The sequence below is a fragment of the Agaricus bisporus genome (assembly GCF_000300575.1).
Source record: "Agaricus bisporus var. bisporus H97 unplaced genomic scaffold AGABI2scaffold_16, whole genome shotgun sequence".
Taxonomy (NCBI): domain Eukaryota; kingdom Fungi; phylum Basidiomycota; class Agaricomycetes; order Agaricales; family Agaricaceae; genus Agaricus; species Agaricus bisporus.
The window spans coordinates 448,413-472,641 of NW_006267351.1; the positions used below are offsets into that span (position 1 = coordinate 448,413).

Genomic DNA, 24,229 nt, shown 5'->3' on the forward strand with positions numbered 1-24,229 from the left:
CGATTTGTACATTTACATACTTAACTAGGACCCGTGTTCCTCTCGTTCCTCGAGTGCTTCGAGCAGGACTCTACGGCGCAACTGTATTCTTATCGTTCTTCCTCATGCTGATCTTCATGACCTACAATGTACGCCCCCCAACGAAGCATCTCTTTCGAGAAAGGACACTCAATCTCTTTCTCTTTCTATAGGCTTACCTGATCCTCGCTGTCGTCCTTGGCGCTGCCATCGGTCACTTCGTCTTCAGTTCCACCTTGAATACTGACGCCATTCTCTGTGATTCCTCTAGTGGCAAAGGAATGGCATGCCACTAAACTTCTTCTTTTCCTGTTTCCTCTATGCTCTCCTCAGTAGTTCTCTCCTGTCGATTTATCTACCAGATGTACTCATATCAACTTTCGTCTTAAGCTGTAAGCCCACTAGTATTGCAATTATCAGGGAAAAGGGGGTGGTAATACAACAAGGGAATAAAATCTTGAGACAACACAATAAACACCTTACGATTTCATTTCAGCATCATCATCCTTCTTTATCAGTCCCTCCGTCTGCAACAACGCATCTATCTCTGAAGGTCGATAAATCTTGGCTTTAGGTGTTTTCTTATCATCATCAAGCGACAAAACAGCAAACTCCACTGGAAAAAAGAAGCACATTCAGCAGTATCCAAGGTGTTCGAGGGAGTGTAAACATACGTTTCTCGCTGCTCAATGTAGTACTATCCATCGTCTTACTCATCGTCCTGAGAACCAACCCTATAGCATCCTTGACGAGTATATCATCTTTATACTCCTGTTTCAACAAACTCTGTGCCGTCCCGTTATTAGCACCAATACACGTTGCTTTCCATCCCGAATAATTTCCAGACGGATCAGAATGATATAGTTGAAATTCATAGTGAGGATCATATCCGGCGTAAAGAATCGAAACACCAAATGGTCGAAGACCTAAGGAAAGAAAAAAAATCAGAAATGAAATGTTGAAGGATACAATATTTTTTTTTGCGTACCTCCGAATTGAGTATAACTCTGTTTCATATCACACAATTTTTGAGCCAATAGTTCGACAGGAATATCTTCATTATAAGCCAACAGATGTCTCTGAGCCGCAGACCGAGCAAAATTCACTAATGAATTCGCATCAGCAGTCAATCCAGCTACACCACCTATCACATTCCTAAAAATTTCAAACCAAAAGTAAGAAAATCAGTTTTCAAAAAAATGATTGAATTTGAACGTACGAGTTGAGTAAAAAGATTTTTTCACCACTCCCACCATATCCTCCAGCTTTGGCACCTGTGAGATCGAGGAGTTTGCCTGTAACTTTCTTTTCTGCTGCAAGTACAACGCCGTCTTTCGCCAAAACGCCAAGAACGGTTCCTGCATGTGAGATTGCTTCCATGGCATATTCGACTGCAAGAAGAAGGTCAAATCGATTCATTTGCTAGCCTAGAGATGAAGGTTTTTTTTACTTTGGTATAAACGCCCTGTAAAGTGATTAAATCTTAGACTATGAATCGTGAATGATGATGTGGTATGTACCTTCAGGCGAAAAGATGGTTGTACGACCTGGATCGTTCCATGTATGATTAGACATGATAATCGTGTATATTACGAGGATAGACCTTACTGTCATATCTCCGAGCCTAACCAACACAACACCATCAATACAACAAATAACTTGCAAAGAGTAAAAGAGAAAAGGAAACATACCATGATTAAGAGTTTAGATGAGGGTAACAACTGAACGCGTCACCTCCAAAAACGAAAACGCGTTCACCCCCCAACTCGGAAATTGCCGAATCAGTAAGATAACATAATGCATGATTATAAGTAAGTTAATCACAACATCGTATTCAAATTCTGTAGTCCTTCTATAGCAATCCTAACCTGTTCTTGAGTATCCGCTTCTAAAGGGACAACCACGACTCCTTCTTCGTCTTCTGGACTTTCCAGTACTTTTAATTGACTGTCCAACATGGATGCTTTGAAGAAATGGTTTTGCCGTTTTCCGATTCGGTCTTGTAACACTTCTTTTGAGCCGTTTATCCAAATGAAATAGGTTCGTGGTGGAGGTATAGTAGTTGTGAGTGACGATGGAACTTGTTCTTTTTCTGGATGTCGGTTATCTTGACATGGTGGTTTTCCTCGCAATATATCCCGATAACTTTTCTTCAACGCCGAACAAGTGATCACAACTCCACATCGTCGATACCCAAGCCCTCCTCCTTCTGCATCTCGAAAAGAACAACCGTTACCTTCCCTAAGTCTCTTTCTCTTCAAATCCAAACACGTCTTCTCCGCCCTTTCTCTAATCACTTCCAACCAAGGTCTCCTATCCTCATCCGTCAACGGTACCCCACTCGACATCTTTGCTACATTCTCTTTCGGATGTAATTCATCTCCTTCGATATAAGGTACTCCAAGTCCTTCGCTTAATGCAATTCCTAATGTTGATTTTCCTGTTCCACTTACTCCCTATATATAATGAGGTTTGTCAGTTGTAAATCAGATGTTTTAGTTGGATAGGAATGATGAGAGTTTTGTAGGAATGAGTAATGAATGGTCTTTTTGGGACTTGGATAAAGGAAACACCACAAACGAAAACGATCGAGAAAAAAACAACATTCATGACACTCACCATCACCACAACGCAAACACCACCACCACCCTCCTCCTCCCTCCCCTCTCCATCCCTCCCCAAATCCGAATCCAAATTCAAATTCCGATCACCCCCAGACATACGTAAAAAAAAAAGCAGATCCCCAAAACCAAAAAAAAACAAAACAAAAAACAATACTTATTCTAAATGCAAAACAAAAGAAAGATAGCGTGAACAGAATAACAGTTGATGATGATGATAAGCGTTCAAAGTTTGAAATTACAAAAAAATGAATATTATGATCCATTGATCGTTACTGATCTTGTGATAAAGACACGGATTTTCCTCGGACTTTTCCTCCCTCCTCAAAACTTCGGCTCTCAAAAAAACCCGGGCCCGACTACATCCAGTCCACACCACAACAAAAAAAGCCATTTTCATTAAGAAAACTTATCGGAATAGAGATCGCATGTAAGTATACGTAGATATAGCAAGGATATATATATGTATATAAGTAAACGTGTGTATTTAACAATTGGTATCTATCGACAAAAGTACAAAGACAACAAAGAGGGGGTAAAATAACCAAACCGCAGCATATATAAAAAAAAGTCCAACAACACCATCAATAAAGTAAGTAAAGGTTTTAAATAATAAAAAAACGAGCGGTAAATATTCTCGCAACAAAAAACGAGTTTTTTTTTCCATATCACGAATCCGATAACCGTCCCGAATTCGCAGTTGGCCCATGTAAATCTATAGCAGTATACGGCGGCGGCGGATAATCAAACGAAGGTCTTGTCGTCGCCTCAGGCAACGTCACCCCACCCCTCTCATCCACAGTCTGTTGCGTCCATCCCATAGAAACAGGAGGTGAACGATCAACTCTCCCTCTCTGCTCATTATACCTACTTCCAAAATTCTTTCTCACCAATTGAGCTTGAACTCCCCGTGGATGGCCCTCTGTCGCTGTTGTAGTATTGCTGAATGTCCTACCGGTAGCCAAATCATATGGTGTAGGTGGCAATGAACGCCCTTGACTCCTCGGCGTCGTCGGTCTTGCCGTCGTCATAGGTACTGGTGGTACATCAGTTGACAACCAAGGTTTTTCAACACCATGCTGATTAAGACGCGCATGACTATGACTCCTTCGAATAACTGGACCACTTGGAATTTCAGGTGCACGAGGCAGTGGCCTTGATATCGAACGTGAAATTGAAGATACCGATGAACGTCTCTGCCAGAGAGACGCATCAGAAGAGGGGCCAGCGGTTGAGGAAAACGATTCTGGACGTGAATGAGATTCCTCTGAACTAGGAAATTCGCGAAAGCTGGGCGTTGCAGGGGCAGGCGAGGATGGTTCCCGGATTTGGAATGGGGTGGTAGGTCCAGGCGGGGTGTTGCCGTCGGCATAGAATGATTTGTGAACGAAAGTGAGTGATGGAGCAGATGGATTCGATAAGGGATCGCTGAAAGGGCGGGCCGGCGGTACGTCTCGACCCGAATCACTGGCATTGCCAGTGGCAGATTCTGAATCTAATGAAAGCTGGGAAGTCGAAGCCTGTTGTTGGAATCGCGGATCATTGTGTGTGATCTCTAACACTTGTTCCTGGGCGGACTCGTTATCGTCATCGGCAGGTACGCTGCCCTGGGTGGAGAGTGAAGCCGAGTTACGAAGAGGGTATTGACGTTGAGCGATTTTTTGCCAGACAGGGTCGGTGCATGAAGTAGCAGACAGACTACCTGAGTCTGCTGAAGATTGTGCGACACACTCGTGAGAGTCAGTAACCAAGAGGATGCAGCTTATGAGAAGATAGTCAAGGAGAAGGATGGATACGCCTCTGTGTACGAGCATGGGACTGATATCGTGTTCGTCCTGAAGGGTCTCGTACACGGTAAGACGACCGGGAAGATCGTCCGTGGGAGGGTCGTATGTGGCAATGGGTCCCTTGACAGTCGACGTGGTGCACTAAGCCAGGGTCAGCGTGGCTCCAATCACAAAAACTGAATGCGCACCCAATAGCCCGAGGTACGCTTCTGCCATTTCATGTTGTGGGAATAGTGGGGGAGGCGAAACTTGCGGGGTCGACTAGCAGTATATTAGCTCACACTTAATAGAACAAAGAAGAGGCGCACTCCATGGATGTGCTGGGCTTGAGAAAGGTGTTGGCTGGGATCCAGGCTGCACCAGGGAGCTGGAGGAGGACGCCGTCGGGGGCTTTTTTGCCCTTGGGTTTTGGGAGAGGGCTGGTAGGCCATCTGATGTCGGCTGTCTTTGTGGGTGTGGGCCCTGGGGCGGCCCTGTGGATGGTGGTGGTCATGTTGGCGGTGGTGGTGGAGTAGAGGGGGGCGAGTGAGCGGTCATCGCTGAGCTCTGTGGCGAGGAAGGAGGGAGCGTCGAGGACGAGGGTGAGCAGCGGTGGCTTGTCGATGTCGTCGGTCCGGCGACAGCAGGCCAGCTTGAGCACCGACATTTTCTGCAGCGGCAAGGCGCAACTCACCCACGCCAACCCAGCCCACAGAACACGTGACCTGCTCGCCTCAGCCACACACTCGTCCACCATTCCTCCAACACCATGTCCTCCAACATGACTGACCCTGCCTCGTACGTCCTCTCTCTCGTCTCTCGTGCTCATGGCTGACGCGTAGTCCAACAGCACACCCACCGTCGACCCCGTGTCTCCCGACTCAAAGGGAAAGGGCAAGGCACCGGTTCAGGACCAGCCTATGAATGAAAATGTCGAAAACGCCGACGAAGGCGACGAAGAAGAAGAAGAAGCAGACGACGACGATGAAATAGAAGAGGAGGAAGAGGTCGAGGTCGGTCGACGCGTCTTTTCTCCTTCCCTTCGGTCACTGATCCCATCATAGGAAAGCTACGAAGAAATAGACCCCACTGCCATCGTTTCTGGTCGTAGGACCCGTGCCCCCGTTGATTATACATCAAAGGAAGCCTTTGAAAAAGCAGGTCTCAAACCTGACGACGCAGATGATGATGAAGATGAAGACGTTCATATGGGTTGATTCCTGTCTCCATACTACTTATTTCTTAACTTGCGTGTTCATATGTATTCGAAACTCGTGAATAGTCATCTCAGTTCAACGCAATGCAATGAGGTCCGTCGTCAAAAAGTTCGGTTGCTATGCAGGACTGGGAAAAATACCCCCAAGACCGTGCTACCTGATCAAACGCGTCGGAGGAACTGCGGGCCTGCTTTCCCTTTACCTTCTAGAGAGTGTATCATGAATAGTTTTTCTTCTTTGAAGCTCGCATGACCACTTGGTATCTGGGTGAGCTATTTTTCGACCCATCTCATTCTATTGTCTAAAATTACTTGTCAGTGTGTGAACGCCAGGTCGGAAATAGTCATTATTATACTCTTTACATATGGGAGTGTGTGGAGCACCAAAAGTGTGTGAGTAACGTCTGTATCAGTCTCAAAAGTTTTCCTTACAATTATTTGACGCAAGGAATCTCAACAATTCCCTGAATCTACCATTAGGCAATTCTCAATGGTTCAAGGATGTATCAAGCGAAGGAAATTTTCGCTTGTTAATCCTTTGTCTTAATCCTGCATTGTTCCTTTTTATGCGTGTTTTTCCCTAGAGAAGCTCGATAAACAACGCGCGTGTAACTTTCATGATCTCGGTCAAACTAGCCACTAATTCTCCCGAATGCGCACATGGAAAAAAAATCTCTATCAGATATAACCTCGTGCATTGAACAGACTAAACTGGTCTTCCCACTGTGTACTATCCTCTCCCCTCCCCCCACAGAGGCTTTATCACGATGAAGAGTCTGGTATTATCGCTAGTATGGTTATTGAACGTATATCCTACGTTTGCAGCCATCGCTTCCATTTCAGATATCCCACTCAAATCTTTGAATCTCCCAACTGTCTCCAATAAATTTATAATCGAAGTCGATGAAGCTGCGAATATCCCTCCTTCAGCCACTGAACGTTTCACGGAATCTCTCTCAGTACGCTTTGTTTCGTACTTGTTTTATAAACTTTCTAAATATCAACTTCAGGTACATGATTTCGTTTTTGAGAATCTCAAAAGGAGAGATGTAAATTTGAATATAACAAAACGATATAATGTCAAAGGCGTCTTTGTAGGAGCAGCAATCACATTGGATAATCCCCAGGTCATTCATTACTGGCTCTCTCTCTTTCATCGCTTCACACGCACTAAAAATAAAATTCTATACTATAGGATGTGGCTGCTATAAGACAAGTACCTGGAATCAAAGATATTCGTCCTGTGCAAAAGTTCAATATACCCAAGTACGTTCCTTTTTTTTTGTTTATATTTGAGGGTTGAAACGTTGTTGTTAGGCCTGTGTTCAAACATGTTGTTACTGGTCCGGATGATCCTGCTATTCCACCTGACTCGGAATCAACTCATATTATGACTGTAAGGATGAGACAGGATTAATCTCTCGCTCTGTTTGTCTAATTGTCTTTTTTGATACTAGGGTGTTGATAAACTCCATGCGGAAGGAATTACTGGTGAAGGAATTAAGATTGGGATGTAAGTGCATCATCATCAAGTTTTAACCTACGCAAATATAAACTAAATCAACCGCGGCTTTTTTTTTTAAAGCCTCGATACTGGTATTCAAACCATTTTAAATTCCATCTCTCCTCAAATTTAAAAAACATTTTTATTAAAGGTGTGGATTATAATCATCCTTCTTTGGGTGGTGGTTTCGGACCTGGATTCAAGTTTGTTGGTGGATTCGATTTTGTTGGAGACGATTATGATGGTTTAGTTGATTCGTAAATCCGTTATAATTCATTTGGGTCTCAACGTCATTTGAATAGGTACTAATGCCCCGATTCCGGATGATGATCCTCTTGATATATGTGCTGGACATGGAAGTCATGTATCTGTAAGTTCCGTTTTTTTCCAAAATTTTTTTGATTCGAGACTTAGAAACCCTGTAGGGTATTGTTGGTGCTGACCCGGGAAACGAATTTGGTATAAGTGGTGTTGCATACGATGCAACATTTTCCATGTACAGAGTTTTCGGATGCGTAGGATTCGTCACTGACGACGGTACGTACACAACCTCAACTTTCCCTATATATCTAACCCCTCTTCTTCTTTAATCATCATTAGTTCTCGTTGAAGCGCTTTTGATGGGTTTCCAAGACGGTCAAGATATATTGACGTTATCACTTGGAGGTCCTGATGGTTGGACTGAGTCTTCTTCTTCTGTCGTTGCTAGTAGATTGGTTGAACAAGGAATGGTCGTTACTATCTCAGCTGGTAATGATGTGAGTTTCTCAGTTTTTATCTATTTTGATATTCAATGATGAGAAATTTTTTATATGTAGGGCGCTTCTGGGTCTTGGTATACGTCAAGTCCAGGGAATGGTATCAACGTTATATCCGTTGCCAGTGTCGACAAGTAACGAATTTCATTTTTATGTCTTGGTAATTCTTCAATTGACCAATGCTTAAAGTACTGTCGTTCCATTACAAAACGCAACAGTAGGCGGCATCCAACACGATCCCATAACTTATTTCAACACGTTCCCACTTCCCATCAACACCACCCTCCCTATATTCGCTACATCAAATTCGACTACAGTCGTCGACGATGCGTGTGCCCCACTCCCCAATTCGACACCAGATCTATCTGATAAAGTCGTTGTGATACGGAGAGGTACTTGTACCTTTGTGGAAAAGTTGACAAACGCGGCTGAGAAGGGGGCTCAAGTTGTTTTGATTTATGAGTATGTACTATCCTCTACTACTACTACGTTTGCTAGTCTGATTCGGTATAATTATAGCAATGGTTCTGGATTTGCTGGAATCGGTGTTGGCGATTTCATTGCTACTCTTATTCAATCCGCTGATGGTGAATTCGTAAGTTAATTCCTCCCCAAGTTAATATGAAGGATGAAGGACTCACAGAACGGCTTTTTCTTTAGCTTGTACAACAATTCGCTGCCGGTGTCCCTGTTACCCTCACCTTCCCACAAACTGGAGGATCGACAGATTTCCCTGATCCAAATGGTGGCCTCGTTTCCAGTTTCACTAGGTACTACTGTCGTATAACTTTCCCAAACTTAATTGTCTAATCGTTAAATTAGTTTCGGTCCCACAAACGATTTCTTCTTCAAACCCGCCATTGCCGCACCAGGAGGCAGTATCCTTTCCACCTTACCTAATGGCACATTTGGCGTTGAATCCGGAACGTCTATGGCTGCACCATTCGCTGCTGGCAGTGTCGCACTTATCCTTCAATCTAGAGGTAAGAACGCTGATACTGCAAAAGGCGTTCGTTCTCTTTTGGAATCTACTGGACAGAGAATTGCATCTAGTAAAACTGATGGTGACCCGTTGCAAACTGTGACTCAACAAGGTGGTGGATTGGTGAATGTGTTTAATGCTGTTCATGCTGAGACTATTGTTACACCTGCCGAGTTGATTGTGAATGATACAGCGCATGCGGTGCCGGAGTAAGTGATAAAACAAAGTTGGGAACATATAGCTGATCTGGTACTTGGTTATTTTTAGGCAGAAGTTTACTGTTCAAAATACGGGAAAGTCGTCAAAGGACTATACTCTCAGTCATATTCCCGCAGGCACAGCTTTAACCATCCGAGCCGGTTCGATCCTCCCAGAAAACGGTCCCGTTCCTCTATCATCTTCTCCCGCAACAGTATCCATCAACCCCTCAACCTTCACTCTCGAACCAGGTGCTTCCCAAACCGTCACAGCCACAATCTCCGGACCTACAGGACTTGACGACACGACATTCCCTGTGTATTCTGGGTTTATCGAGATTAGCGATGGCGATCAGAGTTTCCATGTTACGTATCTTGGTCTCGTTGGATCGTTGATTGATAAACAGGTTATTGATGATACGGATTTCTTCTTTGGTATTCCTCTTCCTTTTATTTTTAATAGCACTGGGGCTGTTCAAGTGGGTCCTGTGAATTATACGTTTGCTGGTGATGACTTTCCGATATTCGTCTGGCGGTAAGATTCTTAATAGCGACAAGGATTGAGCTGATATTTTTTTCTATAGACAAGCATTTGGTTCTCCTCGTGTTACTGTTGATCTCGTCAACCCGGATATTCAAATCGACGCTACACTAAACGCCAGAGTAGTCGATGATAACAAGAAACCTTTCATTTCATTCCCTACACCCCATACATCAGGCACTTACGGACAAGTACAAACCATCGGATCTATGCTCGAGTTCAACTTCCTCGGCCGGAACAACGAGGTTAACGAACCATCCCCCTTCTGTTTACTTTGAGCTAATAGTTTTTCTATCGTAGAACCCTGCAGACAATGGAGCCAATGCATTCAGCATAACGACACCGACGTTTGCGAATGGAACGATCATTCCTAATGGGTCGTATAGGCTTCTCTTGCGCGCGTTGAGAGTCACAGGAGATGCTACGAAAGAAGAGGATACCGAGGCTTTCCTGAGTGAAATCATTGGGATTAATGCTTAAGTGATGAGAACTTGTTATTTAAAAACGTGTTTGGAATCCTTTCTTTGACCCGGATATGTATGTGTTGTTTATTATGCTAAATGAATGCATGTAAACCTTGCGGAGACTTAAAAGATGGTAGATATTAAGATTTTTGAGAGCGACGGGCACAATTAGTATGGGTTCTGAGATTGAAAAGGCAGCATCTGACTAAACTACCTAACTATTTCTAGTACGGAGTAGTTTCAGGCATTAACAAAGTAAGTATGGTAGATTGACCTCTACGACGAAAAGACACAGGTAATGATCCATAATAAATGGTCAAGTAAACACTTTCACTTCTTCTGCTCGTCAACGTTCTTCATGATCCAAGGCTCCGAGGTAACAAATTGTTGAGTAGGAACACCCAACTCGAAAAGACGAGATACCACGTCCGAGAAGCTAGAGATTGATGGTTAGAAACGGTAAAAAAGCGTGAATGATGGCAATCAGAGCGTACTCCTTGAACCAGAGTTCTTGATCATCAGCATAAGCCTTGGTCCATTTCTTGAAGCTCTTATCTTGGGTAAGGACATAGTCGGTACTGGTAAGGGTCATCAGTGACTAAGAATAGAACACTTTATCATGACATTTCAACATACGGTAACATCATCAAAGACTGCGTCGTCTTGTCCTGAAGTTGCTTAGGTCCATCCCACTTTCTCCAGATCCATTTCTCCTCGAGGAGCAACTTGTAAAAATCGTTGGTCACCGTGGTAGGAGAGAAAGTCCATGGACCATCAAAACCAGAACTATTCAACCATCAGGTGAGTCTCGGCGACCGTTGCATGGGTTTGCTTATCGAGAACTTACCGATCGCGGTGGCAGCTGCCTAAGGCATGAGCGCCTGATAACGCAACGATTTCACGGTCATTAAAGCTGAGAGATAACGTCAGCCCTGGATTCAATTGCCGGACCATCGGCTAATATATCAACATACCCCATGCGGTAAAAGATTGTTCTTAAATGGTCAGCGCCCAACTTAGCATCTGGTAAACGGCCATCTGGAGTGGCTTGCGCGGCGAAACCATCAATACGACCCGGACGCCAGGGGATCTTCGGACCAGCCATTTCCTACCAAGATCTGAGCACCCACAAACTGAGTTGGAATAGGGGCCACTTACCTGGATGGCACAAACACCGGCAAGAGTCCAAAGGTCACCGTAGCTGATCCAGGGAAATTCTGCCTTGACCTTTTCCATGAGGTTGCGAGCTACATTTAAACCGGCATTGGCTCCATGATTTGACTCGGGCTCAAAACGCATAGTGGCGTAATTGCTGGATTTAAAACGCTCCGTAAATAATTAATAAAGAGCGCAAAGATGCTCACCTTCCCCCAGTCTTCGTGTCCTTATCATATGTGCCGGAAGAGTGCCAGGCCAGTCGGAGGACAACGGGACCATAGGAACCATCTGTAGTGGGTGATTATCCATCAGCCAAGAAGCTCGATAAGAAATATGTGAGTTTTTTGGGCCCTACCATCATAGTCACCAGCATCGTCGATGATTTCAGCAATCCTGTTGTAGACCTAGCCGCCAATGAGATTTGGATGAAAAAAAGCTTGTCAAAATGCGAACCTTTTGGTAGTCCTCCTTTCCAGGCACAAAGCCGGTCGCGGATTTAGTGGTCTGAACAGCGGACTTGGCGGCAGTGTCGGCCTTTTTGCCAAAGTCGGTGAAAAAGTAGAGGGCTAGGCCACCAACAGCGGCAGCACCGATACCGGCGTAGAGAGCGGTATTCGACTTTGGGGGAGGAGGCGGGGGAGGGGGAGGTTCAGTAGTGAAGCGACGGACGTTGGGGTGAGACCTGGAGACCCTCTGCGCGAGACTAGGAGAAAAAGCAACTCTGCGAAGAGGTTGAGCACGACGAAGGAAGGACATGGTGGTAGTCATGGATTAGAATTGAGCCGCGCAAGATTGTGTCCCAAACTTTTCTGACTCGGATTTATGTTTCCATTATTAATGTAACAAAAAATTGTAAACAAATGTTTATCCCCGGTTCCAAACTACCGAACAACCCGGGTTCTCCGGAAGTTTTAGTCAACCATGATGCAGTAATACTTGAAGTATTCGCGTGACACACTGCGCACACCGGCCGTGTCTTATCTGTCGTTGTCGACGTTTTTCCTCGGGAGACAATTTTAGACATCTCGCCCTGTTTCAATATAGACGACCCCTTTGATTACATAATACGTTAAAGGGCTTAGTCATGAGAGAACAGTCATGGCATGTCCAGCTCTGCGAAGCAAGAGGAGACTTTTAGAGGTTTCCATCGCCAGGAAATGCTATTTATGCCAGCTTCCGTCGGGTGCTGCAACGGATCAATCTACATAGTACTGTAGAGAATACCGGGGAGGCCTGGGCAAGGACCTTGATCAGGATTATCTTCAGGGTCACAATGATTGCGTTGTACATTCAATGCGTGATGCATTTTCCCGTCATATCTCATTCATTCACGAGGCTTCCTCAACAAGCTGATTGAATCACAACTTTCATTCAGTCACAGAAAATGAAATTACATTTTGAAGGTGCAATAAAAAAGGGATGACTACAAAATATCAGAAAGCACAAAAGACATAGAGGTAAACTTTTGAGAGCTAACGGGAAAGTTGCGCAATAACAAGAAAGTATGAAAAGTGTTTCAAATGATGGGACAGCGAAAAGTTCGCCAACGTCAATTTTACAACAAGAAAGAAGGGGATGCAATAAAAAAGTCCTGTAAGAGAAGAAGAGAGCAAACAAGGAAAAACTAAGTATGAAGATGCCAAAATTCCGCGCAACAACTTGTCTGAAGCGTCATTATTCCCGAAGTAGGTGCATTGCAACGAAAGTGGGGTTTAGGTTGCGGCATTTGGGACTGGAGCGGGGCTGGAGGCAGCAGGGGCAGGTGCGGGAGGTGCAGGACCGCCCTGAGGCCGAGGTCCACCGCGGTCACCTCTACCACGGCTTCTTCCTCCGCCACGACGTTCACCATCTCCACGATATTCACCGCGTCCGCGGTAACCTGTAACGTGATAATCAGTCAGCTTGATCGCAAGGGGAGACAGTGATTAAAGATCAAAACGTACCACCACGACCTCTGTCTTCACCACCACGATGACGGTAATGACCCCGAGCTCCACCCCTATCACCACCTCTTTCATCTCGTTCACCCTGCCCATGCCCGCCTTGTCCATACCCACCTTGTCCATACCCACCGCGGAATCCACCGCGATAACCACGATTTCCGCGACCACCACGGCCGCGGAAGTCGCCACGGTATCCGCCACGATTACCCCTTCCTGTTGGAGTGAAACCATCTTCTTCAGTTCGTGCAGGTGTAGTGGGTGCGTTCGCGTCACCGTTCGCATGCGTAGGTTGTTCAGCAGGAGTTGCAGACCCAGATGTCCCGAATTCAGCATGCAGGCCAGCGATAGAAGGGAGTTCTTCGGCCGTTTCATCAGCAGCCCAATCGATTGTCGCAGGCGTCTGTTTAATAAAGTGAATCAGCAAACTTGTCAAGTGAAGGCATGGTTATCGCGTACATCAGCTGGCGCAGCGACTACAGGTACCTCTACGTGGCCGTTCACGGAAGCACTGATATCGGGATCTGCAATGGCCTCTGGAGCAGCCAATGTCTCTTGAGGGACATCCGCTGGTGGGTCATCGAAAGGACCCCCAAGTTCACTATCCTGCATGAATTGAAGGCTATTCGATGCGGCGATAGATTCCGGAACACCAATGACGGCCCCGCTATGTTCAGAGGGACCTGTTACTGATGCAGTGGATGGCATTTCATCAACGGTGACAGCAACATCTTCGGGTTCGGGAGTAGGCTCGCGGGGTGGGTTTAGAGATAGGTTCGTGATTTCGATCAGACGCGAATCTGATGGGGATAAACAAATTAAGTCGTGTGACGGAATTGCAAATTCTTGACCCACAGGATACGCCATTGAGATTGTCTCCGTCGTTTTCTTGAACAAGAAAGCCAGCAATGACGGTTTCTTTAAGATCAAGGTCTTCACCGAGGAGAGCGTCAGCAGCCGAGAAGATGGCGGCAGTTTCGGCCTCCTCCAATGACAGTGCAGATGGATCTAATTCGTTATTGGCGAGTAAATTGCGGATTCGTAGGAGTTTAAACGGGTTGTCTGCCCTGGACAACAATGTAGACTAGAGGAAGACAGTAAATAGGCTATGCCAGAAGAGTAGGACTGAATGTAGTCACCTGAGCCGCAGCTACGGCGTCTCGAATACGTGCTTTTTCAGCATTTTCAACTTCGACGCGTTGAGCCGCCAATTGCTGTGCCAGCTCATTCTCTTGAACCTTCAGGTGTTGTCGTCAGCACAAACTAGACGAGTGAACAGAAAAAAGTAACCTCGGCAGCTTTTTTGATTTCGCTGAGCTCTTTCTGAATGGCTTCTAGAAGCGGGAGAGTTCTAAGGATGCGCTTTTGGTCATCATCGAGCTTGTCGCCATCCATGGCAGCATAGGGGGTGATACGATTCTATTATGCAAAGGAGAGTGAGTATGGGGATACGGGGATCCAAGATGCTGAATGACGAACGATTTTTTTGGTGGTGGCCTTGAGACGCTTACCGACGAATTCCACGATGGGACTGTGCTTGGGTCCATCACCTCCGTTGACGCTGGGTGCCTGAGAATCCTGGCGGACGGATTGCTGGGCCTGCGAGTGATCTTCCGAGTCTTGGGCCCCTTCGTTTAAAGGGGATGAGGTGGCATCCGGGGTTTTGACGTCGCCTGGCGAGTCCGACTTGGCCTTTGACTTGTTCTTCTTGCGCTGGGGCTTTGAGGTCGCTGTTGAAGGCAGTGCGCCGGGGACGATGCGGGGCTGTGCGATGGATTCTGGCATTGGGTACTGCGTGCTCGGAGCTGTGGAGAAAGGCAGATATTCTTTTTTTCGCGTATTTTGCGTTAATTTGTTCCGGGCCAACAACGTTCCCACGCCATGTTCTTCTCCATGTTGCATCCTCTCAGTTTTCCAGACGGCAACACTGCTCTCCGCGCCGCCAACGTCGTCTTTCTCGTTCACCGCGGTGTCCTGGCGCGCCACTCGCAACCCCTAGCGGACACCATCAAAGCTCTCAACTCTCCGCAACATGTCCACGGCTGCCCTGTTCTCGACCTGGACGACAACCCAGACGATCTAGCCCACTTTCTGCTGGCTCTTTACGACGGAGTGTATGCCTTCAGCCTTGTTTCCGTGCCCGGCTAATCGAGCCCAGTTCACGTCTTAGGCATGACCCCTCTGATTTCGACATAGTCTCTGCTGTGCTCCGTCTAGCGACCAAGTACAAGGCATCAAAGATCCAAGAAGACATACTCCGAGGAATGGCACCTACCTGGCCTAAAACGCTCACTCAATGGGAAATTCGCGAAGCTACAGCAACGAACTCGAATGGTCTCTACAAACCCCGGCTATCCTATCCTCATCCTATCATGGTCATCAATCTTGCGAGACAAACTAACAACCTGGAACTATTGCCCTCTGCACTCTATGATCTCTGCCGTTGTGCACCAAGTGATATTGCCGCTGGATACATGTGCCCGCGGACCGCGATTCTCCACGTTCTCTCTCCATCCGATCTGATGAATATCCTCAAAGGCAAGGAACATGCCTCTCGCTTTTTGTCAACATTTATCGTCAACGAACTGGAAGGCAGACGTCCCTCGGCTGCCTGTATCTATTCTGAAGAAAGAGATCCTGCTCGGAAACGTTCTTGTCAAGCCGCTTTTGAAGCCATCACTTTCGAAATTCTTCGCGACGTCAATGGTGTTGTTTGTCACCGAAGTTCGGATCCCCTGTTCGCTATCGTCGATGCGGAACTAATGCAAACTAGAGAAGACGCGTCTGCTATAACTGGTGTTTCTCTCAGGGCTTGTGAAAACTGTCGGGCTGAATTTGCTACTGTTGTCGATGCGGTTCGTGAAGAATTTTGGAACAAGCTTCCTCTCTGGTTTGGCCTCGACGTTCCCAATTGGCCGACATAGATTTTCATTTGAATATCCTTGTTTCATGTGTAGTGGATCTTGATTTGTATGTTCAATCAAATGACCCTTTTTGTCTGGATTGCAACTACCTGGTATTCCGATGATGAGCCAACCCCGTCGACGCGCCTGACCTTTCAAGCACCTACGGCAAATATCTGGCATATCCATCCTCACGACTCGAGCTTGGCCACTTGGTCGGTAGCATTTACCCATTCCTATAGCCGATCCCTTTTTTTCGTCAAGCTGCGGAACGTCTGCCGTATGTTTACACAACGCGTGTTCAATGTCATGACGCGTCGCTCCGGCAACCACACTCGGAATAACAACGTTTCCGTGATTAGTTTCCTGTCCCAGTGGTGCTCCTTATTCAGCCCATGTTCAATATAACTTCTGTCACGCGATCTCCCTTGCTTGGATTACTACCACCATGAGCTCTCAGGACGAAGATATACAAGACCTCACTGACCACGATATAGCAACTCAAGGGATTGAAAACCTCGTTCTTTCCTTTCTCCAACAACTTGTCCACTCGAGCGATCCTTCAATGATGCAAGAGAAAGTTCCAGCACACGAAAGGCGAGCAAGAAGCAAAATGCACCTCCAACTCGCGAATCGTACTACTGGATCTACAAAGACATTAGCCTATCCCAAAAAATGCCTCGCAGGAAGCGCTCGCCCACTAGGTAAGTAGCATATATGCACTAATATTTGATTTCGTTAATTCAAGTTCATATAGCGCAGTTATTCCGCGTCATGGACCTTGCCCATGAAGCCATTGTCGAGGACATACCTATGACTAAACGGTTTATCATCAAATTGCCTGCTCTTGAGAACGATGTGTTCATTCCCCACACTTTGAAGCGATATATACTACAATGATGTCCAACTTTTCAAATCTCAGAAAACGGTCGACACGGTATATTCGTTGATCATAAGCAATCCACCCACCTTTAACTCTACTATGAAGCTCGTAGACGACCTGGCAGCCACCTTTGACCTGGATCGGTCTTCTCTCAACATCGTAAAGTTTCTATTTGCGGCTCTCTCTCTCTTTCAGGGTTTAATGGTCGATTAGCGTGCCTCCAGCAAAGGCCTTATATGCGGCTCAGGACTGACTATTTATCTCACCTCTGGAGAAACTGTTCGTCCGACGGATACAAAGGTGCGCGATCCTACTTACATTGAGCATCATGTCTTGTTTTAATCGCATATCCAGGCCACCTTGATTCCTGCTGGCGAAGATATATTTTCGTTTGGATTGAGCGAAGACGTACGTTGGGTATTGATCATTGAAAAAGAGGTCAAGTTGCTGCCAGTCATGAAGCATATTCAAACTGAAATTGATTTGGCTATCTGCAGGCTGTTTTTCAGACGCTATGTAATCTTGAAATTACGAATAGCCACGACTTTCCTGGAAGAGGCTTGCTCATAACAGTCCGTGCTTCTCGTCGTTCAACCAGTGGTATATTCTCAACGAAATGACTTGACAAGGGTAAAGGGTATCCAGATATTGCTACTCGTCACCTCGTCAAAACCCTAGCGGATTGTTTACCACCGAGGTATGCCCTTGCGAAAATTTGCGAATAAAGTATTGACCCATACAAAAAGTATACCGATTATGGCGCTTGTTGATGGTGATCCATACGGTCTGGATATCCTCTCCGTATACAAATATGGTAGTAGAGCTTTGAAGCATGAAAATGAACGACTTGCAGCAGGAGATAGAGTTGTGTGGATCGGAATTTGGGCAAGTGAGTTCTCCAGGTGCGTTTAAGTCTTCAAACTTCTGGGAAAAAGTTTTGAGAACCAGTATCATAGTCTTGGTATCGACAAAGACAAGTTGTTGCCAATATCGAAGGGAGACGAAAAAAAGGCAAGTTGCATTGCGACTGATCTTCTTGCGAGAGTGACTGAGGCGGTGACATGGCGGCCACTGAAGGCCTTTGCAATGCTTAATAGACCAAAGGAAATGCTACCGACCAAATGGAAGTGGGTTATTTTGTTAATCTCGGAGCACTGAGATCGAGATTCATTGTTGCTTCAAAGGAAGGAGCTCATGCGCCTGTTGTTCGTCCGACGGAAAGCCGAAATTGAGATTCTCTCTTCCATCGATAATGACTTATCCCAGGATATCAACTCTGACGCTACGGAATCCACTCGAAACACGTTTCAAGAGCAAAGTGTGGTTCGTATAATGATGGATGCGAATACAGATGATCAAATGGAAGAAAGCTGTTGTGCTGCGGATATTTCGAACACGAGGGGAGTGATGGACAACGAAGAAGGGTGCAAGAAGCAAGATAAGACCGGAACAACGCGCGGAGGTCCGTCTGGTATCCAGATAATTCCATAACACTCTGGTTCACGCTGATATCAAATTCCTTTTGTTCATGGCGATGATGATAATTGAATGGGATCATAGTTCTGCAGTCTCATCACCCGACATCGGAAGGACTCGGTGGAACTACTACAACTCGAGGAGCGCGAAATGGACTGTTTCTATACATACGCGAAAAAGTTGGTCGGTTGGTCGAGACGTACGAGACTCGAGAAGAATGATTCAGACGGCCTAGGAGTTTCGAACTCGTTTCGCTGTCCGACTTAACTAACGTCGGAGGTTGGAGGTTGGAGGTTGGACCACGGTCCAAGCTATGGATTGGCTTGGCGCTTCTCACATCAACTGAACAGTCGGGTCGTGTGGAATGCATGGCATTCGGCGTTATCCTCGTTTCCTCCGATTGTCAAAGTGACGAGTTCAATATAATTTCACACCTATTTTTTAAAGCCAATTCACTCACGAGATGGCTATGCGGTCGGAGAGCAGGACCGTCATGTCAAGATGGTCTTGGCATGCAATGTGAGAAAAGGTGTAAGTCATCGGTCTTCTGAATGAGATTCTATACCTCGGGAAACGCGTAGAGTAACTGGTTTTTGATGTATTTCGTCAAGCTGAATATGACTCTGAAATTAGATTGCTGAAAAAAATGCCTGAGTGCCGAGATATCAAAGTTGTTGACTTTGCTTGTCTGTGACTGTGTGACAATGAGAAACATACTGTACTTCAGTTCAGAAGGATTCTTATTCTGTCTGCTTCTCCAAACTGAATTTCCCAATACCCTGTACATGTTTTGGCAGTTGTGTTGTCAAAAATAGGGCTGGAGATTATTTGGGGATCACACTCCTCTAAAATGCCTCCATTGTGTTTTCACTCTACAGGAATCTTAATCATTTTAAGTGTTTCTTTTCACACCATACATGACATTGGATGAAGCTGGATTATTTCTACTGTAGTAATCAATCTGTCAATCTTCTCTGATAGAGACAGTGCTATTGAGCAAACGGATCATATCCAAATCATGTTCTTTCTTCATGAGCCTATGTGGAAGTACTCCATTCGCCCATGCAATTACTCCAGAGTCATTAAGAGATGACGGATACCTTGCCTGATCGGCAATTCCAACCCATTCGAAATCGATCAGCAGCGCACGTAGTTCCCCCTTTTCACTTTTCTTGATCACAATATTAGGCCGACGTAGATCACCAAACACCAAGTTTCGACTGTGTAGGATGCCCACCGCTCGCTCCACCTGGGTCAAGATATCGGAAGGTAAGTTGTTGTGTAAGAAGTACTCATGCGCATCCTTGCCGTCGACCAGTTCCATGACGATCATCATCATTCCACCCCGGAGTTTTTCGCAGAAGAACAGGGTCGGTGCGTATCCGGCGTCGGCAAGGGCACGATGTGCTTCCCCATTGTACGATTCACAGAACTTGACAAGCACCTTTTTGCCCTCATAAGATGCCTCGAAAATCGACCGGCGATAGCTCCCCACTGTTCGTTCCTGGCAATTAAGTCGGCCGGAAAAAGCGAGCGTCGGCGGCGGGAGATATTTACCAGACAAATAAGTTGGTCGAGGAAATAGCCGAGCCAAGTCAGGCTGGTCCCGGGGGGGTAACTTGGAGTAATATTCTTTCAGAATAGTGATTCCAATTGAAACCGCGGCTAAAAGGCGAGAAAGATTTAGTATCTTCCTCTGCGTTCCACCCAGGTAGATGAAATCCGTGAATTGCTCAGCGACAAAAATGTCTGCGAAGATTGCCCCACCAAAACTGATGTATGGGCCGGCGATCGATATGGTGATGCAAGGGCAACATGTCGCGTCGCGTATCCAGTCATACTGGGTACGATATAGTTAGTTCTGGACACAGCAACTTACGCAAGCCGACAAACCTCAGGTTCGATCAGGCGTTTTCGGAGCGCCAGAGCGTTTTGTAGTCCACATTGCCCCGAGAGCCCCAACTCATTTTTCCATTCAACGTGACACACGATGCCCTCCTTTTCGCTGCCGCGAACGCGTTGCGACACTAGACCATCTTCTGTAGTCTGCTTGCCTTTACGCGAGCTCTTGACGTTTCGTTCTATCTCGGTTCCTAAAACTTTTTCGATAAAGGGATGCACCGCTTGAAGGCGAGCAGCTTCGTCCTCGTAGATGTCTGTTGCAACCAGACATAGTTTTGCGGTATTATCCACTCGCGTTTCTTCCTCGTCATCGCCCACCGCGTTGAGATTCTGCACCGCGGTCTGAATGACAGCGAAGGCTTCGTGGTATATCGAGAGAGGAGGGCCATGGTTCGTGATTGGGCGTCCATTATGAATCGGGTGAGCAATCTGCTCTTGTAGAAAAATTGCGGCGGAATTGGAAACGCTCGACGGTGCGGGCGCATCCTTAGCGTCGTGAATGAGCTTCTGGTGTGCTATCGTGCTTCAGTACACGTGTGAATAATTAAAGTTCGGAAACGTACCTTTTTCTGCTGGATTTTCACCAGAAAGATCTTGTTGTGTACCGACGGCAGGGCGATCAATAACGACGTAGACTGTCCGTTTTTTCAAAGGGAGAGGGAAGAGGTCTGAAATATCATCAACAGGGTCCAAAGGTTTTTTACCAACGAGGTGGCGCTCGACGTCCTCTTTGATGTTTTGACTATATGGAAGAGAAACCTTCCAGAGCAAAAGAGAGCTGGCATCTATATCATTGAAGCTTGGACTCTTTTCCGTCTTGATGGCTTTCCTGAGGCCGTCAACTGTATCTCCATCTTCGATTTTGACTAAAAAGACGTTCTTGTGAGATTCCCCGCGCACATAGCAGAAAAGTGAGAGCAACATATCGCCACGGAACACCTCTTAACAAGGTGTTTGGCCTTGCTTGCTTGCCCAAATCCTAATGTGGCGGCGAATCATATAATTTACAAATCGAAATGTTTTCTAAAGTGATCATGATGACATATTGGGCCTTGGCAGAACAAATATTGTCATGGAATATTAATAGACACGGTGTTAGGGGACCATGCGAAGAAAATCATCGGTTAGGCATTCCGCATAAAACGAGTTGATCTGGAAATGAAAGACTCCGCAGCATGATGGTAGATGAGGAATGCAAAGTACGCCAATGCTAGAAATGAAAAGTCCTTCTGAAGCAGAAATGTGTCCATTTAAAAGGAACAAGAATGGTAAAGATGAATTCAGAAGAAAAGTAGGAGCCATTTCTCAAGATGTCCATTTCCCAGACTCGAGTAGCAAGAAAGCATCTCCTGGTGATTCATCGCATAGGGAAGTATGATGGCGGAGGATCTCTACTGGGTTCTTGTGAGGCCATGGCAGCCTCTGTTCGTTTAGTGTTGTCGGCTTCTAAAGCTTTCTGGTACGCTCGTATGTCAGAATGAAGTGTTCCGGCGGGAATGCTACTTCCACCCGCACGATCAGCTTCGTGGGGTAATGGTGGTAGAGGTGCGTCAACAAAGATGCTCGTATGATGATGATCAGAATAGGGTGAGGTGAGGATTGAACCGTTATCGCCTCGCGAGAGTGAACGAGTGTGGTTGTGTTGGTTGATGCCACGACTCGGAGGTAGAGGTCTTTCTCTTCCCTCATAACCCGATGCTATGCCAGGTAAGAGAGGTGCAAGCGCGGGTGATGTCGGACTAGTGTTGTAGTTGTTATCGGCGCTGCCACGAAGGTTACGGCTCATGCGCGTGGCCGCTGTAACAGGGGATCTGTTTGCGAACTCAACTGGGGACATCTCATTATTGTTATTCGGTGTGTTGCTATGAGTAGCAGGAGGCCCATTGAGGAAAGTAGCAGGAACGAAACCTTGGGGTTTTGTTTGAGCTCGTCTTCGGCGATTGCGATACGCAGTGAGGCACATAATTAACAGACCAATAAGAAACGCTGAGTGGCGAGATGAAGTAGAACTCAGCGTTAAGGGGAGAAATACTCACCGATGGCAAGAACTATACCGGCAATTCCACCTTTGCTGAGACCATCGGAGTTATTGGAGAGACCCGAAGCGTTAGTTTGTTGAGAAGGTCCCGCTGATAGACTGTCCGTTGAACTTTGTGAACTTTGCTGATGGCCTTTTGTATGGGACGTAGCATCTGGGGCTGGAGCTGGAGGTGGGGTCTGCGTTACCCCAGCCGTTCCCGAAGCCCCCCCATTCGTTGGGGTTGGACCGGCTGCACCACCTTTGACACCTTTGGTACTGGTAACCGTTGTACAGACACCACGACTGCACGATTCTTTAACACAAACGTTGTTTTGACAAGATTCGCTGTCCGAGTCCGAGTCTGAATCACTGTCGGAGTCGGAATCACCATCTTGGCGACTTATCGAAAATTTTTAGTTGGCGTAATACTGCGTGGTTGTATTAACGCACCGAATAAGGCTGGCACGAGCGGTCCATGCTTGGAGTTGCAACAGCACGAACAAAGCTGCGGGTCCCGAGGAGATTGTGGAGGGCGGCATTGAGTACATCGCGGATAAAAGGCAACGGGTAGCAACGGGAGAGCGGATAGAAGATATACTATGCTCCTATTCCATGCGCCAGTGAGGTTCGGAAAAAGGAAAACGAGTGACAAAGAACTGCGGACTTAAATAAGGCAGCCGTTGGGTTGGATCTTTGTCGTGTGTCGTCGGATGATATGAGAACTTGGGAACCGGACAGCCAGTGTCATTGTCTAAAATTGGGGCCACGAAAACGAACTAAAGTCTCTCAGGGTTGCTGATGAGCTAGTTCCACGTTAGTTCAATTACTTCCATCCAATCAACATGGTTGGCTCCGCAGTGATTATGACAGAAATATTGAAGCCTTCGCTGCGGTGATAGATCGGTGTATGTCTATCGCTGTTAGTAGTTTTGGCTGTTGATGCAGTCGAGCTGGATCAGTTGGACTGTAGGTGCGATGCCGTTAGCTTGAGACTTATGTAATCTCCGCCAAGGATTACCAAATTAAGAGCGCAATAATAACTTTAACTTGGAGCGGCTGTAACCGACCACAATACCTCCATACTTTCAGGCTCATCCATGCTTCAACAACTTCATAGGAGACAACCACAAGTTTGCCGATGTCTTGTCCACATCACATCCTCTCGTCAAGCGACGACAGTCTTTCGTTCGTCAGTAAATCACCGACGAATGAATCTTTTAACATGCGCGCAACACTCTTGTTCTTGAAAATCAATACCCTGTCTCTGGAACAAAGGAGCGAGAGAAATACTGTGGGCTCCAACCATCATTTCTATGTCTACGTTAGAGAAACAAGAGAACAGCGTCACGTTTCGCTGGTCGCGCGCAATGTCGTCATCTTTTTTCTCTTCTTTTTTTCGAGTCGGGCCCTACACAGTGACCCTTGCAAGCACCAGCGCTTATTCCTACCATGGCAGATAAAGTCATCAACAAACATTCCGGTATCCAGCCAAAACACGGTACGGGAAATTCTTCACACAACAATCAAGTTTTCTTGAAGACGGGAGCACGCGAGCTTTTCTCAGGAATGATGCTCGATAAAGAAGTAAATCCCTCATCTGTGTCATTCCTTCTGCCTTCCGAGCCTTGGCTGCCTAGAGACATAAATCGTGGGTAGTGCTGCTGAGGGTTAAGCGCTGCGACTGGCTTTTCAGCATGCATACTTCTTCGAGCCCTCAGGATAACCGACCCGATAATCTCAAACTTCATACTCCCGTAAGCTCACCATAGGCGTATGGACGCTTTTAATATGGTAGATCTAGAAGCCCTCGAAATCTCTGCGCCTCTCCGAATCTTGAGGAACTAATTATCGGACATTTGGACGGAACCACTGCAATTATT

The 24,229-nt window shown here is 46.2% G+C and overlaps 11 protein-coding genes across 11 annotated transcripts; 4 read left to right on the plus strand and 7 right to left on the minus strand.

The window, feature by feature from the left end:
- Positions 1–191: 191 nt before the first annotated feature.
- On the minus strand, positions 192–1,753 carry AGABI2DRAFT_212648 (20S proteasome subunit). Its single transcript, XM_006457252.1, has 8 exons — positions 1,710–1,753; positions 1,627–1,642; positions 1,539–1,565; positions 1,469–1,483; positions 1,238–1,409; positions 1,007–1,173; positions 693–944; positions 192–634 (listed from the first exon to the last, which is right to left on the minus strand). The coding sequence occupies exons 1-8, from the start codon at positions 1,710–1,712 to the stop codon at positions 498–500; spliced, it is 789 nt and encodes a 262-aa protein (XP_006457315.1). The 5' UTR covers positions 1,713–1,753; the 3' UTR covers positions 192–497.
- Positions 1,754–1,838: 85 nt separating this feature from the next.
- AGABI2DRAFT_79351 (hypothetical protein) lies at positions 1,839–2,474 on the minus strand (the record flags this gene model as incomplete). Its single annotated transcript, XM_006457253.1, has 1 exon — positions 1,839–2,474. A coding segment is annotated over one exon (636 nt), but the record flags the coding sequence as incomplete, so codon positions are not given.
- An 833-nt stretch (positions 2,475–3,307) lies between these two features.
- Positions 3,308–5,072, minus strand: AGABI2DRAFT_123190 (hypothetical protein; the record flags this gene model as incomplete). Its single annotated transcript, XM_006457254.1, has 3 exons — positions 3,308–4,567; positions 4,615–4,687; positions 4,735–5,072. 3 exons carry the CDS (start codon positions 5,070–5,072, stop codon positions 3,308–3,310), a joined length of 1,671 nt encoding a protein of 556 aa, XP_006457317.1.
- Positions 5,073–5,174: 102 nt separating this feature from the next.
- Positions 5,175–5,622, plus strand: AGABI2DRAFT_154611 (hypothetical protein; the record flags this gene model as incomplete). The annotated part of the gene is made up of 3 exons (XM_006457255.1): positions 5,175–5,203; positions 5,256–5,418; positions 5,470–5,622. The coding sequence occupies 3 exons, from the start codon at positions 5,175–5,177 to the stop codon at positions 5,620–5,622; spliced, it is 345 nt and encodes a 114-aa protein (XP_006457318.1).
- Positions 5,623–6,388: 766 nt separating this feature from the next.
- On the plus strand, positions 6,389–10,190 carry AGABI2DRAFT_212650 (hypothetical protein; the record flags this gene model as incomplete). The annotated part of the gene is made up of 18 exons (XM_006457256.1): positions 6,389–6,580; positions 6,632–6,748; positions 6,817–6,887; positions 6,939–7,017; positions 7,079–7,134; positions 7,207–7,217; positions 7,277–7,369; positions 7,428–7,495; positions 7,551–7,662; positions 7,726–7,883; positions 7,944–8,017; positions 8,073–8,345; positions 8,403–8,478; positions 8,544–8,653; positions 8,706–9,074; positions 9,133–9,597; positions 9,647–9,848; positions 9,904–10,190. 18 exons carry the CDS (start codon positions 6,389–6,391, stop codon positions 10,081–10,083), a joined length of 2,706 nt encoding a protein of 901 aa, XP_006457319.1. The 3' UTR covers positions 10,084–10,190.
- A 180-nt stretch (positions 10,191–10,370) lies between these two features.
- AGABI2DRAFT_229666 (hypothetical protein) lies at positions 10,371–12,076 on the minus strand. The gene is made up of 9 exons (XM_006457257.1): positions 11,679–12,076; positions 11,581–11,629; positions 11,432–11,513; positions 11,226–11,379; positions 11,042–11,175; positions 10,915–10,980; positions 10,704–10,853; positions 10,562–10,645; positions 10,371–10,503 (listed from the first exon to the last, which is right to left on the minus strand). Exons 1-9 carry the CDS (start codon positions 11,991–11,993, stop codon positions 10,398–10,400), a joined length of 1,140 nt encoding a protein of 379 aa, XP_006457320.1. The 5' UTR covers positions 11,994–12,076; the 3' UTR covers positions 10,371–10,397.
- A 498-nt stretch (positions 12,077–12,574) lies between these two features.
- On the minus strand, positions 12,575–14,978 carry AGABI2DRAFT_196080 (hypothetical protein). The gene is made up of 7 exons (XM_006457258.1): positions 14,645–14,978; positions 14,456–14,584; positions 14,305–14,403; positions 14,021–14,249; positions 13,625–13,965; positions 13,169–13,568; positions 12,575–13,104 (listed from the first exon to the last, which is right to left on the minus strand). Exons 1-7 carry the CDS (start codon positions 14,948–14,950, stop codon positions 12,938–12,940), a joined length of 1,671 nt encoding a protein of 556 aa, XP_006457321.1. The 5' UTR covers positions 14,951–14,978; the 3' UTR covers positions 12,575–12,937.
- An 80-nt stretch (positions 14,979–15,058) lies between these two features.
- On the plus strand, positions 15,059–16,089 carry AGABI2DRAFT_212658 (hypothetical protein; the record flags this gene model as incomplete). The annotated part of the gene is made up of 2 exons (XM_006457259.1): positions 15,059–15,279; positions 15,324–16,089. 2 exons carry the CDS (start codon positions 15,059–15,061, stop codon positions 16,087–16,089), a joined length of 987 nt encoding a protein of 328 aa, XP_006457322.1.
- Positions 16,090–16,525: 436 nt separating this feature from the next.
- On the plus strand, positions 16,526–18,442 carry AGABI2DRAFT_212660 (hypothetical protein; the record flags this gene model as incomplete). Its single annotated transcript, XM_006457260.1, has 11 exons — positions 16,526–16,772; positions 16,826–16,892; positions 16,951–17,005; positions 17,057–17,110; positions 17,165–17,251; positions 17,306–17,389; positions 17,449–17,523; positions 17,581–17,648; positions 17,698–17,853; positions 17,908–17,966; positions 18,117–18,442. Exons 1-11 carry the CDS (start codon positions 16,634–16,636, stop codon positions 18,440–18,442), a joined length of 1,170 nt encoding a protein of 389 aa, XP_006457323.1. The 5' UTR covers positions 16,526–16,633.
- A 946-nt stretch (positions 18,443–19,388) lies between these two features.
- Positions 19,389–21,253, minus strand: AGABI2DRAFT_181579 (hypothetical protein; the record flags this gene model as incomplete). Its single annotated transcript, XM_006457261.1, has 3 exons — positions 19,389–20,267; positions 20,321–20,844; positions 20,893–21,253. The coding sequence occupies 3 exons, from the start codon at positions 21,251–21,253 to the stop codon at positions 19,392–19,394; spliced, it is 1,761 nt and encodes a 586-aa protein (XP_006457324.1). The 3' UTR covers positions 19,389–19,391.
- Positions 21,254–21,332: 79 nt separating this feature from the next.
- On the minus strand, positions 21,333–23,051 carry AGABI2DRAFT_196081 (hypothetical protein). Its single transcript, XM_006457262.1, has 3 exons — positions 22,800–23,051; positions 22,366–22,748; positions 21,333–22,315 (listed from the first exon to the last, which is right to left on the minus strand). The coding sequence occupies exons 1-3, from the start codon at positions 22,895–22,897 to the stop codon at positions 21,687–21,689; spliced, it is 1,110 nt and encodes a 369-aa protein (XP_006457325.1). The 5' UTR covers positions 22,898–23,051; the 3' UTR covers positions 21,333–21,686.
- Positions 23,052–24,229: the final 1,178 nt, after the last annotated feature.